At 32.5% G+C, this 18552-nt stretch overlaps 1 protein-coding gene across 1 annotated transcript in view; it reads left to right on the top strand.

The window, feature by feature from the left end:
* Ass (argininosuccinate synthase) overlaps positions 1-18531 on the top strand; it is a 41896-nt gene extending 23365 nt beyond the window's left edge. The window contains exons 6-13 of the mRNA XM_035360139.2: positions 140-261; positions 2534-2618; positions 8604-8668; positions 10844-10917; positions 11410-11467; positions 15321-15477; positions 18193-18258; positions 18356-18531. Of these exons, the coding sequence (XP_035216030.1) occupies positions 140-261; positions 2534-2618; positions 8604-8668; positions 10844-10917; positions 11410-11467; positions 15321-15477; positions 18193-18258; positions 18356-18395 (667 nt within the window). The 3' untranslated portion in view covers positions 18396-18531. The remainder of the gene's footprint in view (positions 1-139; positions 262-2533; positions 2619-8603; positions 8669-10843; positions 10918-11409; positions 11468-15320; positions 15478-18192; positions 18259-18355) is intronic.
* The last annotated feature ends 21 nt before the right edge of the window (positions 18532-18552 follow it).

Genomic DNA, 18552 nt, shown 5'->3' with positions numbered 1-18552 from the left:
GCCTGCTTATTGATATTTCAGACTGTTTAAGCATACCCTTACTGTTGTTTCTAATGTGTTAATCATTATTTAAATCGAATGTTAACTTTGTTAATGAAGTGAGTATTGTTTCTGAACAACTTGAATGTAATTTGTTTAGTTTCGAATCTGGCATTCTAGAAGATCCGTGGACACCCGCCCCGGATGATTTATTCCGGATGACAACACATCCTCGAAATGCTCCTGATAATCCAGCACAGTTGGATATCGAATTCTTGGAAGGTATAATTAGAATAATTAACTTTCTTTTTTTATTTTTTATATAGGAACAGAGTAGGAGTTTGAAATCCTCCGAAAATTTCACAGTAGCGATTAAAATGTTAATTAATTTGAAATTTATTTAAAAAAAGATTTAAACTTTATTTGACTTGGAAAAATTTGTGTTAAAGAAACTTTATAGATCTAATCTAAATTTATCTTGTGTTATTGACAAGTAATCATATATATCTGATACTAACTAATGTGAGTTACCTCAGGTGTCATGCTAATCTCATATTCTTGAAATAAGGCTTATAAATAAATAAGTAACAATTAAGAAAAATTTATTAATTCCACTGCTCATGCAAAACAAGGTTGCGTTACTTGAGACACTAAACAGTATCAGAGTAACCTGTTCCCTAAAATTTGTCAAAAAATCAATGACTGGTCGATGCCAAACGCACATGGACCTAGTATGGACCTAGTTTACACTAGGAATTAACGTCAATACATCATTTACTCTCTGGACGGAATTGCACGTACACTGGCAAGATCAGCTCTCAAACAGTCGTACTGCATAAAAAAAAAAAAAAAAAAAAAAAGGACATTTCTATATATAGCATTGTTCTAACATAGGTATTTTGACACAAAATCGTACTTTTTCTGAAATAACATACCAATATTTTTCCATATTTCGATTCTACGACCCAAATTATGCCTAGATATTAGATTTTGTAAAATTTAGTGCGAAATTTACGGAGAAATTCGAAAATTTATCTTGGCAAAATTTTTTCAGCTTGCACCAAGAATAATTCACTTGGCGAACTTCTTAATATATAGCAACCAATTTTCCTTTCCCTCCCATTATGCCGGAGTGGAAAAAAAGGCACCTCGTTCCTACCTTTTTACATTGTGCATGAGCGGAAAAAAAATCGCATTTCTTTCTTTTAAACTTTCAAATAGTTTTAGCAAAGTGTCTAAACCACATCTGATGTTTTATCGCTTTCAACAAATATGCCAAATTTCAAAACGCGCCAATATATAAATTCATGTATATCTTCGGAAATTTTGAATATAAAACTGTATTTTTTTGCAGGTATGCTTAAAAATATGCCTACTTTAAGCTGATGGTATAAATTTTAAAGATTATAATTCAAAAATGTTTTTGAAAAATTTATATTTTATTTGGAATGAACCTAAATTTCAAAATGTGAAAGGAAGAATCAAATAAGTTTAATAAAAAAGAGAGATTAATCAATATGTACCAAACTCAATTAACATTGAGAAGCTAAAATTTTGAGAACTAATTTTTTAAAAACTACTCGTGCGATTTTTACAAAGCTTGGTAGTTTGGCGTAATTTGAGTCGTAGAATCGAAATATGGAAAAAAGATTGGTATGTTATTTAAAATAAAGTCCGATTTTTGTGTCAAAATACCTATATTAGAACAATGCTATGTATAAATCTAATAAATATCCTAAGTCGCGCTTTCGACACATGAAAAACGCAAGTTGAATTTCGTCAATCGGCCCAGTAGAACGAGAGCTGTAGAACTGTCCCCCCCCCCTTTTTTTTTTTTTTTTTTTTTTTTTTGCACAGTGTACAATAGTAAATGCCTTGGAACAGCAAATACTCCCATAATTATATAGGTACTTTAGCGTCAGTTAAGAATCGGCTATTATTTAATTTCGCTTGCATAAATCCCTGGCATAAACGAATTATTGCGATAATAATTATTGAAGACAAAATAAACGATAAGACAGTATGCAACTTAACTGCGAAAAGATTAATATAACAGTTACCTCTTGTTCAAATTCTTTAAGTTAAGAATTTTTTCAATATGGTACAAAGACATAAGCTAATATTATTGATGAGATTGGGGAAAGCACCAACAATACAGCAATCCACCGAGTGATAGAAAATATGTAATATAACATCAAGGCATGCGTATTAGAGAACTTAACAAGCTGTAACTCATATCCATTCGATTTGAGACAAGATGAAGAAACCTGATCCATTCCAAAAATATTGTCTTCAATTTAATACGAGTTTATTTTTATTTCTCTATGTAAAATCCTCATTAAAATGTTTAATTTCACACAATATCGATTTTAATTTAAAGTGAAAGATTACCCTTTTTTCTCCTTTCTTTACAAGACTAATTTTATAATTTTTCTGCCACCAGCCAAAGGCCAGTTTATTTTTCATTAAGTCAATTTATATTTTATTATATTGAGTCAATTTATAATTTTTTACATTGAATAAATATATTTTTATTACTATCTGAAAAATTTAGGTGTCCCCGTGAAGGTGAAGAATGAGAAAGACAATGTCATTAAAGAAAGTCCTCTTGACATCTACCTTTATCTCAATGAAATAGGGTAAGTGTTCTTTGTTAAATTACAAAGGGCTAAGACAGTACATAGCAAATAAATGAGATTCGCTAAGGCTTCTCAATACAAATCAAGTGTCTTTGCTTTGCATGCTAATTATTGAGAGTAATTATATGCACCTATTCACTGTTTATTATTTCCAATTATTTTTGGGCATTTGAATCAGTGTTGTCAACGTGAAGTATAGGAACTAAGAAACCACTAATATACCAAGCTTCTTAAGCTATGGATAATGATAAAGTACGCTCCTGCCTTAGCAAAGTTCTACATATGCACACCTCAGCAACCCATAAGTAATCAGTTCAAATAGTCATAGCATCACCGTAATCCGCAGACAAACTCGAAAATAAAAGCATGGACTTAATGGGGATTAATTTAAGTTACTTAACATTTAATTTTAAAGCAATCTTTCCTGTTACTCTCGCTTTTAACCCACGCTTTCTTGCCAGAATGTAAATGGCTTAGCATGCTTGTATTCAAATGAGGTAGAAAGAAGTTTAGTATTTAAGGGTAGGTGTTGGAAGGTGAGTGTGTTCTGCCTGCCTGGAGACCACGTTGTTATCTTTATATAGATTTACTAGTGATTAGATTTTTGTGCCATTGAGCACTTATAGCCCTTAGTCTTGTTTAGGCCGACTTTAAGGAGTTAGAGCCCGCCTGCACGTAAAGTAACTTGTGAAAAGCCGTTCGGCTAACGTAATTAAAATAATAATTTTAAGTTACTTGTTACCTGAGTTCAGCCAAAAGTGTTGGTTTTTGTAAGGACGAGTCGGTGCCATCTAAGTCGGCGTAAGTTTAATAAGGTTCCTTTATATCCTTTCTCTGGACTTTGTCATACTTAAGACTTGAGGATAATTCATTACACAGTCTGTTAACGTCTAGTTAGTTTAAGCTACCAAAGAACACTAGACGTAATATACTGTTTAAATATCTCTGCTTCTGTCTAACAGTGCAAATGCATAATTACCAAAGAATACGAAGTAGTTTTTAAATGGAATTTAAAATAAGTAAAGAGTAAATAAAATAGTTTACAGAAAGTCTAAATAAGCCTTTGATGGCCGAAAAATGCCGTCAAAAATTCATAAAATAGAAAAAATCTAACATTTTGTCTGAATATATAATTTATCTTCTTCCTACAATTACCACTAAATGTTCATCTGCCCATTACAGTCTCATGTGAATATTTTATCTGTCAGTTTTATGATCTCCCCCCTTTTTTTTACTTACTTTTCTTTAATAATTAAGTTTTAGTTAAACTAGCGGCCAACGACCTAAAATAGTTATTACAAAAAAGAAAAAAAATATTTTAATGAGTCATTATTAAAATGCTTAATTCATGAATCCAGGTACTGTAATTTTACGGGTTCAGCTGGTAATAAATAAGAATTGAAATTAATTTCCGTTTATTGCTTTTAAGTCACTTAGTTTGTTAATTAATAAAGTAATAAATTTGAAAAAAATTAAATATTACCTTACGTTTTACTGAACGATAACACACCGCCGCATGATAGATAAAAATATTTTACTTCGGGCAGTGGCAATGCATTTCTTTTAAATCCGCAAGTATGTTGATTAAATTTTAAAGATAAAAATATTGCGTTTTGCTGATTGGAAACACGCTTTTTTCATATCGCTGAGTTTTCTGATTAAATTTTAAACTTAAATATCTTATGCTTTGCAGAATGGTAACACAAAGCTTTCAAATCACTATTTTTAATGAAAGTTCATTAAATTCGTTCAAAATGCAGAACAAAAAATCAAAAATAAATTCTTTTTTAAGTTTGAAATTCGGTCTTTAAGTTGCACATGTTCGGGTAAAGGTCGAAGTGTGTTGAAAATCTAGTGGCTCTAGGTGTCGCCGTTTTTCCACAGTGAGAGAAGATACGTACATACATATATACAAGCATATATACATACATACATCCTCTTCTTCATTATTTAATAATAGAGAAGTCATATGGTATGTGGCTCCACTGAAAAGTATCTATTCGTGTTCTAATCGAATACTATCTATGTCTTGCAAAAACAATATGTTAAGATTCTTCTTTTGTACAAGTTATTTTTGCTCTTTGAATGTCGCTGAAATTTTCTCTTCCAATCATTTTGATTACTTCCCTCCTTCTTTATATTTTTTAGACTATGCCAACAGTTTTCAGATTTATACCTTAACCTTAGAACAGAAGAAACAGTTGTGTTTCCTTTTCAACGTTTTCGTCCTTGTTTAAATGCTTTTTAACATTTTCTTTATGATAGGTATTATAAGATCTGGAATTTTCTCTTTGGATTTGGAATTTCCTTGGTTCTTGAATTTGTTACCTCATTACTTCCATATTGCTCATGATGAAAATTCTTTCCTTATATCAGTGAATGTAATTGCATCCACATTTTTTAATTAAATAATATTGAACTTTATTTTGATGGAAGTCCTATAATTGCAGATTTGATAAACTCGTGATCATTTATTTAAGGTGTTAAGTTTTTCGCCTGCTCCAGAAATTTTTAAGCTCTTTTTACCAGGATATAGTGAAAGATGAGGGTGACCTGACCGGGACGACCAATTTGCATAAATGTTCCGGAACCTTTATGCAAGTTACCTGTCCTTCGCCAAGGTACAATGATGCCTCAGAATTAAGATACAAAAGTGTCCCGACAGCGACACCTTTATGAAGTTTAGCATATCCCATGAAGAATGGAACCTTCAAGATGCCGGAATGCCCATGGTTTGGTTTTTAATTTAGTGAATAATCACCGACGTGCATATATATGCCAGCATACAGAACGACTTCTAACCAAGCTTTATGCTTACAAGCACAAACTCCTCCACTCTCTATACACGCTCTAAAGAAAGCAGCAAAATCTACAGATTTTTAAGAGATGAAAAATTAGCGAACGTCTTCGCCAGGAATCGAACCATGGACCTCTGGAATACTGGCCCAGTGTGCAGATACCACACTACGAAGGCGCGCTAGGTAGGCGGGAGAAATACCTTATATACTCCACCTTTTAAAGGGCAACTGGGGTTTTTAGGGGACCCGATCGGCAAATTCTGGGTGGGGAGAATCATCATCCACCACCCTTTTAGTTCGGGCGCCACTATAGAGACATTATGTATTTTTAAAGCAGACAAGATGAAAAACTAGTAAACGCCTTCGCCGGGAATCGATCCACGGACCTCTGGAATACCGTTCACACTGGGACAGTGTGCAGACCACCACACCACGAAAGCACGCTAGGAAGACGGGAGAAATACTTTATTAGCCAATCAGCCTTAGGAGCACTTCAAAATATTTGAAGCAATTACCCTCAAAGCATCCTAAATTTAAGCAGTGTCAAACCTCACACTAAATTCAAATCGAATGAGTCAGAGCGGCATAGCAGGAAATGAAAGCAGATCTTTTTGCTAAAAATTCAACTACTAACACAGCAAGTGAAAGTATAAAAATTCCTTGGCCAAAATCTTCCCCTAAAAGAATAAGGAAAAGAAAAAGAGAAAAAAATTGAAAATCTGTGTGGGGGGGGCGGGAGATAAATATGGCAGGAAGAGTGGGACCACTCTCAACAAGACATACGTTTCCATGAAGGAAGGAGAAAAATTCACAACATAGAAATGTGAATTTGTGGTAAAGGAAAAGACCCTGATCAATATATAATATTTCAAACTAACAAATATGTGATTAAATTATATGCAAATGACTATCATGTAATGTAATGTAATATACAAGTGTGCTATGCAAATGATTATCATGTATACAAAATTCAAGTTTTGTTAAAATGATGGATGCGGTTGCCCTATGGCACTCGAATGCGGTGCTCTGTGGGCTCCTGGTGGTTTTCGATGTTGCATTTGGGAAACGGGTACTGCCTAATGCGCCGCACTTGGCTCTCAACTCTCGCGAGCATCCTGACGGGTGTTGTTTCTAGCATTAGTTAGGCTCAGCGATATCTCAGTGATTAATGGCACTACAGAGGTACTGGCCTAGCATCAATGTTATATTATAAAGATGCCAGTATTCATATGCCCAGTGGAAACACAAAGATGCGCAAGTTCAGTTTAGAACTTGGAGAAAGCAGCTTCCATGAAAGTGTCGTATCTTAATGATAGTTTCTGTCAGGGCAAAACCTCCATCATAAAAGTACCGGCACCTTCATACAGGTGGGCCACTGTTTACCAAGAATGCTGCGGCATAAATGAGTCTCTACTCTTATTAAGCCGCATCATTATTATATTCAGTTTATAATTTGAAGAAAGCACCTTTCGTCAGATGCTGATCAAAGAATATTTACTAGGAGTCTTGGCAAAAAACCTTTCTTCCAGGTGTTGGCAGCTTTTTTTTAATGCCACAGCACCTTTATAAGATGGTTTCTGCCTTGGCGAACAATTGTAAAAATATGTGACAAGATGATCTATAGCCATCGGGGTCTTGGGAAATTTCTCGAATAGCCTCATCCGCTCCTGCCAGAAACGAACGATCTTTTCTTCATTCATTTTACTTCTTTTGCATATAGGAACTTGAGATTTCATTTTAGCCTGAACTGTTTCCATCTTTAAATCTTCTTTGTATCTCGCACCCTGAAATTCCCCAAACTGGTTTGCTTGGCTAGCATGTGAGAATTAAAGATCCTGATGCTATATGCATTGAACATATATAATAATACTTCTAATTTGGCATCTTTTTTTCCCCATTTCTGCATATTCTCCACATTTCAAACTGCGACTTGATCGGAAACTTATTCTAACCCTTTATTCTTCAAGAATAGATTAAATTATAAACTTCTGCGATGTGACGTTTTCTGATCGGATTTTAATAAGTGGAAAATACTTTTCATGTTTTGTTTTCATTTCACTTGTATAACATTTCTTGCAACACGAAAGAATTCAATTATTGGTTCCCCAAACAGTATTGGCCAGTGTCCATCCTGTCCAATAACTAGAGGAAACAACCTAGACCTAATTAATTTTAAGATATTGTTTTAATTCTCAGGCAAATTTCTTGGATACATAACCCCACTTTGACTTCCATATACGTAACTAAAATGGAGGCACAATATAAGTTAAACACAGTACACAGCAACAGTTGTTTTATGCCACATAAACTTGATTTTAACAATATACAGCTTTCTGTAACAATCCATTGTCAAACTACTAAAATACAGTACTATACAATTTAAAACTTAACAAATAATCAAGACTCCCATGGCAGTTAAATTACTCCACACATCCAGATTAGAGCACTTTTACGATTTAAAACAAATAACCAAAAAAAAAAAAAAAAAGGTTTCAGATGTTAAATTACGTCAGAAGGGGCGTTTTTTTTAACGTTTTGTGTGTTACCTTTATTTATTAAATATCATGTTCTTTGCACTTAAACCATAAAATTCATTTCAACAGCAATATCGCAAAATAATTTTAAATAATTTTAAAATTGGCTTATTTTTAGAATTTCCGATACACACTTCCGGGCGCTGGGGATAAATTTTTTTCCCCATAGAGTGTTGCCATTGCTCGCTTTTAAATCGTTGTTAATCAAAAATTCCTTAAAGTTTTACAAAATATGAAATAGATAATAGAACAAATTCCAAATTTGCGCTTCGAGATGCCCATATTCGGGTGAAAACGTACTACATTATTCAAAATTGCGTAGCTCTAGGTACCATCGTTTTATCACAATGCGAGAAATATACATACATTTATGCTTATTCTTCATTATTTAACTTCTTAAATATAATACAGGGTGATAATATTTCGTGGCAACAATTTGAGAAGTGAATCGGACATTTATAGTGAACCAATGCAAAATGCCAAAACGAAAATAATAGTCCTTCAGGGCAAATTGCCGCTTTGGACTAATAATAAAATTGAGTTGTTTATTCTAAAGATTTGTACAGCTAGAAAAGTGCAGTTAGTCAAAATATGAGAACAGCTATGATATAATCTGCATTGAAAATTCTTGATTAAGCTGTTTACATTTTCAGGGGAAAGCATGGAGTTGGAAGAATCGATATTGTAGAAAATCGGTTCATTGGTATCAAGTCTAGAGGTAAGTTTCCTTAACTATTTGAAACGAATTACTTCATTAAACTCTGTTAATTTTATTAAATAACGAATAGTTTTCGCTTTAATTTAGTATTTATTCTTCTTATTTTATATGTTATTTCTATAACAAAAATAAATATGCAACGCAATAGATATACACTTTTTTCGTGGAAATTCTATGATGCAAATTGTGATTTTTTTTTCAAAATGAACCATCAAAAATAGCTAAAATAATATAGACATATAACGATATTTACGTAGTGCAGCGATGATGAACTTTTTAGAACTCTATATCAAATCTTTCGAAAATGCCGCTGACGCTAGCTTGATACCCGAAGACGTGCCGTTTTTGTCATCGAACAACACAAACATTTTTATGTACATATTTCATATATTCATTATTTCATTTTGTATTCAAGCCAGTGTAGAACGAGTGATCAAAATACTAAAAATGGAAACTCTTCTTCATATTCACCCTTCTGAAATACAAGACTGTATCAGTTGCTTCAGAATGCCTAATAGGTCAGAAGAAATAAGTTAATGGTTTATTTCACATGCGAGTATACAACATCGATTTCGAGAAAGTCAAACAACGACATCTCTGGCATGTATCTTGCAATTACGTGATATTCAGAGACTTATATTATCGAACAAAAATCCAGTGAATGAACCTTGTAAGGTTTTAAAAGTTTGCTTAAACAGACACTTTTTTTTCTCCTGTTCTAGCACTTCCGCATTTACTTCATTCACGTGTTACAAAAATACTTAAGTGTATAATGAAAAGCAAATTTAAGAATACAGTTTTAAGACTGTACTGCATTTATTAAGATATAAACAAAATTTAGTAAATAAAGTATATATTTATAAAACACTTGAATCTTAAATTCAATTTTCTTAATATAACTTTATGAAACGCATTTTAATAACCTAATGTTTTGTGCATTTTCGCAGAATCTTTTTAAATTAAAGCAAATATAGATGGGAGAGGGGCAGGAAATTATTTCAAGAGTTCCTATACATAAAATACTAAACACCAACGTTGAATTCTGTCCAAAATTTAAGATTGAGGCGCTATAGGCTCCTATGAGACAGATACTGGTGATCTGGGTTCCTGAAATTGCAATAATCACGTTAATTTTTAATTAACACCAAATACAGTTAATGGTTAAGGAGTTAACAAAAAACAGTTAATGGTTACAGTTAATGGTTAATTTTGCACAGTGTGTACGAAAAAAAAAAAAAAAAAAAAAAAAGCAATTCGACCAGCTGCCAGAAAGGCAACGTTTTGTGCACAAACATTTAAAGTTAACTTTTGGTCCTACTGGGCAAAAAGACACTGAAGTTGATGCACTAACTGACTTTATTCACTACATTCAAGGAAAGCACCTTGACTACATTACTAAGAGCTTTAAAAGAAAGCAAACAGCAACCAATTAGGCCTAATAAGATTGTTGATAATTCTAAAACTATTGTACAAATTAACGAAAGGCATAAAAACCTTAACCGGAACACAAGAACAACATAATTCAATCACTTATAAAGCAAAAATGCACAATTTATCAACATATAAGAATAAAAAAAAACTGAGCTCATTAAGCCGGATAACAAAATGGGATATATACACACACGTTTGTTGCAACCGATTGCAACGAAAAAGGGGAGGTGCACGACTACATATTATAGCGGTCCCATATTCTACGGCTACGCGATTTTGAGTTATGCGAGATACATACCTACATATGTACAGACGTCATGAAAAAAATCTCTTCTGAATCTATTTTAAATCCAATTTTACAATCTGTTTTGGAAAAAATAGTCCTTTATTCTATCTGTACGTACAGATGTCACGCAAAACAAAATCGTTCAAATGGATTCGCGAGCGGTCAAAATGGATATTTTCGTTGAAATACGATACTCCAATTTTTTCAAGATTACAATACTTCCAACAAGGAAATAAAAATATCAGTTTTCAGAGTTAGTGAGCCTTTGTTCTTGGAAGATTTTTGAATTATTGTTAGAATACCTTCGTTTTTACTACGAAAACACAGTTATTTTCTACTATTCTAAACATTTTCAGCAAATCTTTCGATTTTATTATGAGAATTTGCATGGACTTGAAAACCATTGTTTCGTTTATTTTAGTTGAACTAAATATATATATTTAAATTTTTATTTTCAGGGGTGTATGAAACGCCTGGTGGAACAATCCTACATGCTGCCCATACAGACCTCGAAATATTTACTTTGGATAAAGTACGTGAATTTAGGAATATAATTGTTGACTTGACTTTTAGCAGACAGTAATTTGACATTTTGTGTTTTGACATTTTGTGAAGACTTACTACCTACGGGGTCATAAAATGTTTTAAGTATCAATTTTGATGCTTCTTATGGTTTTAAATGTAAAAATTCATTTACCGATGTTTTTCAATATGACTGTCTTTGCATCACTTTGATCATTTTAAAGCACATAATATCATTTTAGGTACGTTCTTCCTCTGTCCTCCAACAGCTTTCTAAGAACTGTTAGAATAGAATCCTTTATCATTTTTAGTTCCTTTTACAGATACCCTAACAGAAAATTATACCAAAATGCAGCTTTAAGACTCTTTGATATAATAGTTTTGTTACCATGTATTAATATTTGCAACATCAGCATACTTAAACAAATTTTAAAGCCATTTATATTGAAAATAAAATATTGATTTTTTTGTTGTTGTTTTCACTGCTTTTATTTTCTTCTAGGAAGTCTACAAACTGAAAAAGTATTTAGCTCTTAGATTTGCAGAGCAGGTTTATAATGGTAAGTAAAACGACCTTCCTATATTCTCTGAAATATAAAAATACGATAAAAAGCAAGCATCTAATGGAAAACATGAGTTTTATTTCCTCTATATAGGTATCATACATTGTGATAATTATTTTAAATTTTACTAAAATTTAACTCTGTTGTTCTCCTGTCTTTTCTTGGATTTACGTTACTTACGTTTAATCAGACCAGATGTCACTTATGCAAAATTAAACCACGTGCAGGAAGTTTAATGACTAACGAATGTAAACTGCAACTCAGACCTTATTTCGTGAAGAGCTGTTGTTGGAGACAGCTCCACGATTTTAGTTACTTTTTAGTTACTTTGGATTAGCTAGTTATATTATTTGAGTTTTTTCATTAATATATGGGAAAACGCATGAGAGCTATCTACGTAAGCGGAGAAATGCCTTTATGGAGGACATTCTACGAAAAACTGGCTTGTATTCACATTATACATGGAAAAAAACTATGAAAACCAATCATGTAACCAGTCCCGATTGCTTGGGTTTGAATCCGGGTCGAACTATCACTCTTTAAAGACCTTAACCGCTCGCTCACTAGTGAGGTATTGGGTATCACTAGTGGGGCAATGAAGAAAGTATTGCTTTGAGGCTACATCGTGTCTCACTGCCGTTCTTATTGGTAAATGAATCTTTTTAAATGTACAGAGACCATAGCCAAGTGTCTTTAGAAAATCTGACTCTGACATCACAAATTTTCAAAAAAAAAAAAAAAAAAAAAAAATTAGAATATACATATATATTTTTAATAAAATTAAAAATTTATCATTAAATCTTTCTATCCTATTTAAAATATGCACTCAATGAAAAAATTGATTAATTTAAAGACTGTTTAACTCTCTTAAAATCGGAAAGCTAATATAAAAAAATGATTGAATTAGCCGTACTGAAATAGTTGGCTGTAACGAAAGTTTTCAGCGAAAAAACGTTCTTAATAAAGTTAGAAAAAAACATGAAAGTAGTACCTTTAGTGTGGATAGCCATCACCACCCAAATTTATGATTTTCTGCCAAAGTTTTGGAAGTTTTTCAAACCCTTCGGCTCAGAAACTTAGTTGCCGCCAGTCCAAAAACAGATCAACTTCATTTCGGAAGTCCTGTGGAGAATGGAAGATAGTACGAACAAGATGTAACTGCAGGTTTGAAAAACTGTAGAAGTCCGAAGGAGCGATGTCGGGGCCATATGGTGAGTATGACAAAAGATCCCATTCGAGTCTATACAGAGTCCAGCCGGTGATTCACACACCGGCATTCAAGATAATGCAAGAACACTTGCATTATCTTGATGGAACATTAACTTTCTGCGCCGGGACTCAATTCGACGTTTTTCCTTGATAGCAGCGTCGATACGGACTAGTGTCTCGCTGTACACCTTACTGTCGAAGGTTTTACCTTTTTCCAGATACAAAGCATGATCTTTTTGTTAGTCAAATTTCGCTTTGCAACGCATTTCCGTCAGGATTTGTCTTTCCTTGTTGAAGAAACATTAGCCTAAATCTACATTCGTCAGGTTGGTTTTGAGCTACTTTCCAAGTTCTAGCCGCAGTCAAACCTGCCATTTGTTAATTGCAATAATATTTGAAATATATCATTATGTTGCTCAGAAGTAAATGGCTTGAACTTGGAATTTCTTTCAACACTTCATTATTTACATGAATATTTTTCATTTTGTACATAGGGAGGGGATAAAACTGACAGTATTCAACTACAATACTCACACATTTTCACACAGTAAAGCCACTGAAATTTGCCAGACGCATGTCTTCACTCTTTTGCACACAGATTTCGCGGAGAGCTTTGCAGGAGGTTTCAAGGGGCAAAACAAATTTCCTCTTCCAACAGTCGTAAGTAAACTCAGCCCCTCCATTTCAGCCTTGCTGGCTCTTGCATTGGAACTTTCGAGTCACACCGTTAGCGTTTCTGATGCAGACGAAATCAAACACCAGCCAATTACATTTGAGTCGTTTGACCAGCGTATGAATTTGCGCAAAGGATATTTCATTATTATTCTTTACTTATTCCCCATTAAACTTTACAGCTTTTTGAAGTGTGCACACACTTTCAGACGGAGGAAGCATTACAACTTCACTTTTACTTGTAACACCAATTCCTATTGCTAAATTGTATTCTCTTTTGTATTCAATTTAATTCAATTAATCATTTTAGCAATTTGGTAGTCATCAGTTCTACAAATCTGAGAAATTTTTTCGTAAATCTCCTTTCAAACTTATATTAATTGATATATGGCATAATGAGTCGTGTGAAGCATGTCTTTTTTTTATCATTATTTCTGTATATGATACTGATGACCAAATTCGATCATTAATTTAGTTTCTGTTTAATTTAAATCCTATCCATCTTTCCTGTTGTTGTTACTTATCCTAATTGGTTAGCCATTAGTACGTTTCCTGACGGCCAGTACTCGGCCGAGACCAGGATCATTGGAAATTATTAATTTAAATAATAATAATAAACTAGAACGACATGATTACCTGTTTAAAATTATCCCATTTTAGAATAAAATATGTCCTAATAAATTAGCAACAGCATATTAATTGCTTGTTTAATTGAAATACTATATGCCTTTATGAAAAGCTATGATTTAAGTAGAACATATTCAGTTCTTGATAAAACTTAAGTCTCAGAAGCAAAATATAATTAGCCAAAAAAGCATATTTATCAAATACGTTTTAAGGATTATGTTTATTTTATTAACAGTTAAAGTTTGAGTTAAACTTCCCTTCCTATCGATTCTTACCACTTCCGGACAGAACCTAATTTTAGAATCACGTCTGAATGTTAATGAGGAAGAGCGGTATATAACCGCGAAGTTCTTAGTGAGAGAGATACCAGATATTCTGGCTGCAGGCGTCCGCCTTTTTAGACTACTCTCTCGTAAGCTATTATTACGCTCGGCCGTACTTTAGGCTCTTGATAGCTTCGCAGTCAATTAGTGTTAAGGGGCCAACTCTGTTAGGATTTTGGTAGCTTCGGCTATAGCTCTTTAGTTAAGATTAGTTTTGTTTAATTCTTAGCTTCTTAAGTTCAAGCCAAAGTGTCGGCTTTATTGTACAACTCCAAGACGAAATTTTGTTAAACTTTACTTGGAATAATAAAGGGTTATTTTACCCTTCAATCTTGTTGTTTCCTGTCACACGAACATAGCCGATTATTCGCTTATCAGTTCTTAAAATTCTTCACTTCCAACAGTAACTTAGAATTACACAGTAGAGAATCCTACAACGTGACTATAAAAAAAAAATTTAAGAATTACAAGTCAAGAGCTTTTTTTTATGAAAATCTGCAGGCATTTCTATCTGTTTCGATGTATTAAATGGTTCTACTGAAGAAATTTCTTAGATATCGCAAAGATATAGTATTTTTATCAGACTATAATTACGATGCACTCTAAATCAGCTTACAAATCATAAATTTGGCCAAGAAAAGTATTTCTAAAAGAAATTTTTTACACAGTTTTTTGATTTTAATAATAAATCCAAATGGATTTCCTTTCTAGCTAGCATTTACTTTATATTTCAAAATCTCATTTCTTTTTAAATCATTAAATGACTTTTTTTCCATTATTTTTGTATGCTATTGCTGTTATTTTTGTATTACAATTTCCTCAATGTCCGATATCAATTTAAAAAATACAGTTCCAGAGTTGCTTAGATTATTTAGTCCTCAAATTTCCTTGGATTTCCTTAAAAAAGAATCTCTATAAGATAATTTTTAATAAATCATTGAATTTCATGCTGCATTTGAATAAACCTTGTTTTGCATCCTAGTTTTTTTTTCACAACTGACTTTTCCCTCCTTCACCAGGATTATGGTTTAGCCCTGAGAGTGAATATACACAAAACTGTCTGAAACTAAGCCAGAAGAATGTTAATGGCACGGTCAGAGTCCTCTTGTACAAGGGCCATGTTCATATCATTGCCAGAAAGTCCACCTCTACTACTTTCAACCAAGAATTAGCCAGGTAAAGGTTTTTCCTCAACTCGTATCTTTGACAAGATAAAAAGCTACAAATTCTGAAAAAGCGATCCTTAATCTCTTTAGGAATTATCAATACCCGTAAAAATTGCTTGATCGTTATTTGTACCCCTACAAGAAAGTTCGCATCCCTCCAATGTTGGCACACAGAAAATGTCAGAATTATGATTCATGACTCGTTAGCCTAAGGCAGTGATGGCGAACGTATGGCACGCGTGCCACAGTCGGCACACGAATAAAATATTACTTTCTTAATCAACAATCGCAATAAAATGAAACTATGTAATTTAAATAAGTGTTTTAGTCTGTTCTTGAACGTTTCACCTTACTTACTTATCGCATAATGCCACTAGCATAGGGCCTAAGCCTAGATATAAGATTTTCATATATTGCAAAAGAAATGATATACATATTTATAGACCCAATTTATGACGTTTTAGTTGGTTGGGCCAATCATATTACTTGTTACAAGGCAAAAAATACGCTAAAGGTGAAGCAGCTAATGTTTGCTAAAACGAATTCAAATTTATTACAGACTGCTGGTGAGTTTTAATACTTTCATTGTTAAATAGATTCCAGTTTCCAAATCTAAGCATTTTCAGGTAACTTGTGAATAATTTTAATGTCTTAAATGAAATGACAAACGGCCCCAAAAAGGTTCACCACCACTGCCCTATGGTATTAACTCCTTTAGTTATGGGGGAAAAAAAATCACAGCAAAACATCGCGGACGAAAATGTAGCGGAGAAAACAATGCAAGGAGAAAACATCGTCATCCAAAACATTGAGGGAGAAAAGAAAGCAAGGAAAAAACATAGCAATTCTAAAACATCGAGATAAAAAATATCGTGGAAAAAAATAAAACACGTACAAATCATCGCAAGACAATAATATCGCAGACCAAGTTTTTAAAAGTAAATGTATATTTTCATAATCATTTGTGAGCGCTGGAAGGAATTAGGGTATTTTTACTTAAATATTTCATATTTTTGAATTAACTAATAAATTTTTGTTTAAAAAAGAGGATGAACTTAAGCATTCAAAAACTGAAAATGAGCAGAAATTTAATGCTACGCGTGACACTTAATAGAATTTTAAACTTATGCGATTAACTCTTAGAAGTCATTATTTAACTAATATCTTTAATGAAGTTTATTGGAGTTTCTCATGAAATATATATTCTAAAAAAGAATATCAGATAAACAAAATGAAAGAAAATTATTTTACACTTTGCAGTTACTCATCTCCCTATTTTATGAAAAACTAGTAATAAAGCTTTATAGAAGAGATTAAGTGAATAATGACTTAAAATATTTAACTACGTAAGTTTAAAATTTCTTTCAACTGTTATGCGTAGCATTTATTTTCTACTCATTTTCAGTTCTTGAATGCTTGAGCCTCCTTCTTTCTTTTCTAGCAAAAATTTATTATTATTTTTTTAAATATAAAATATATCGGTAAAAATATTCTTCATTCCTTCTAGAGTTCACAAATTATTATCGGCATATAAATTTACAATTTTTAAAGCCTGAAAAGCGCATGTCTGCCCTATTATCATAAAGCGATGATTTGTACGTGTATTTTTTCCCACGATATTTTCTAACACGATGTTTTTGAACTACTTTATTTTCGACGTCGATGTTTTTCTCTTTGCTTTGATTTCTTCCACGATGTTTTTGTACGATAATGTGTTCACCTTGCGTTGTTTTCTACGCAACGTTTACATCCGCGATATTTTTTCCGTTAAGACTTCGGGGAACAACCACCACTCTTTGTCGAATCCCATGAAATTCCATCGCGTACCCCTGACAGCGAAGTATTTTTTTACTGGGGAGTTTTATATGTAAAAGATATGATTTATTTCTTTATCGTATTTTCTTCAGCTAAGTAAAATTATCAAAATCGTAAAAACAACCTTGTATTTAGCGTAAGTAAATTGAAACACTCAATCAATTTCGAGGACAGCTAAAGGTCCCTCCTCATCAGGAGAAAGAAATACATAGTAAGAAGAAAAATAAATAAATTAAAAAAAAATAAATTAAAAAAATAATTTCATTTTTATTCAAAATAAATTTATTTCATTTAAGAAAAATAAATGAATAAATAAATTTATTCATTTATTTTTCTTCTTACTATGTATTTCTTTCTCCTGATGAGGAGGGACCTTTAGCTGCCCTCGAAATCGATTGAGTGTTTCAATTTACTTACGCTAAATACAAGGTTGTTTTTACGATTTTGATTGTCACATTAGCGTGTTTCTCTTCTAGTCAAGTAAAATTATATTGGCAAAATAAGTATTTCACGAAAAAGGTGAATATTATATATATATATATATATACATATTCAATATTTTATTTAAATATTTTTCAAAGTAAACCCTAGGTTGCGTGCTGGAAATGTCTTTGACATGATGGATTTGGTGTGCGTGACAATGAATCCCAATCTCTCGTCTAAGGTACGCTCTGTCGAAATCAGCACGAAGAATTTACTTGGATGAAGGAATTTTATAGAACCTGCGTACTGATAAAAGTGTGAGCTCTTTGTCTAAAAATGATAAACTAAGTTTCCTGTTAGGATAAGAAGAATATTTCCTGATATTTCAACAATCATTCTTGTTAATAGTTTCAAATAAAAAAAATATTTTATTGCATAAAAGTTTTGTTTACGTTACATAAAAACTTTCATTTCATTACTCATTTAGCATGGAGGTTCAAGGAAACTGTTCCCCAAATGACGCTGATGGTTTTATAAAGGTCAATGCTATACGGTAATAAACTATTACTCTGAAGAAAGTTTCATTTGGTATTTATTTATTTATTTTAATTCTTTTATGTTTTATCTCTGAAATGCATTTTCTCTTTCAGGCTAAAAGAGTACTTCCGTCTGAAATCGAACCCAGATTAAATTGTTGTAAAGTGACCATTCCATCTATGACAAATGATAATGTTTTACTGTCCGAATGATGAAATATTCTTATTCTATTTTCAAGATACAAGCGTGCAGTTGCAGAAAATAAATTTTGTGGAATGTGTTAGCATTATTTAAGGATTGTTTCACTGTT

Source organism: Stegodyphus dumicola, chromosome 3, assembly GCF_044657685.1.
Source record: "Stegodyphus dumicola isolate Sdum_Otavi_A_Nest chromosome 3, ASM4465768v1".
Taxonomy (NCBI): Eukaryota; Metazoa; Arthropoda; class Arachnida; order Araneae; family Eresidae; genus Stegodyphus; species Stegodyphus dumicola.
The sequence above is the reverse complement of the archived record's forward strand: the minus strand, read 5'-3'. Positions and strand labels throughout refer to the sequence as shown.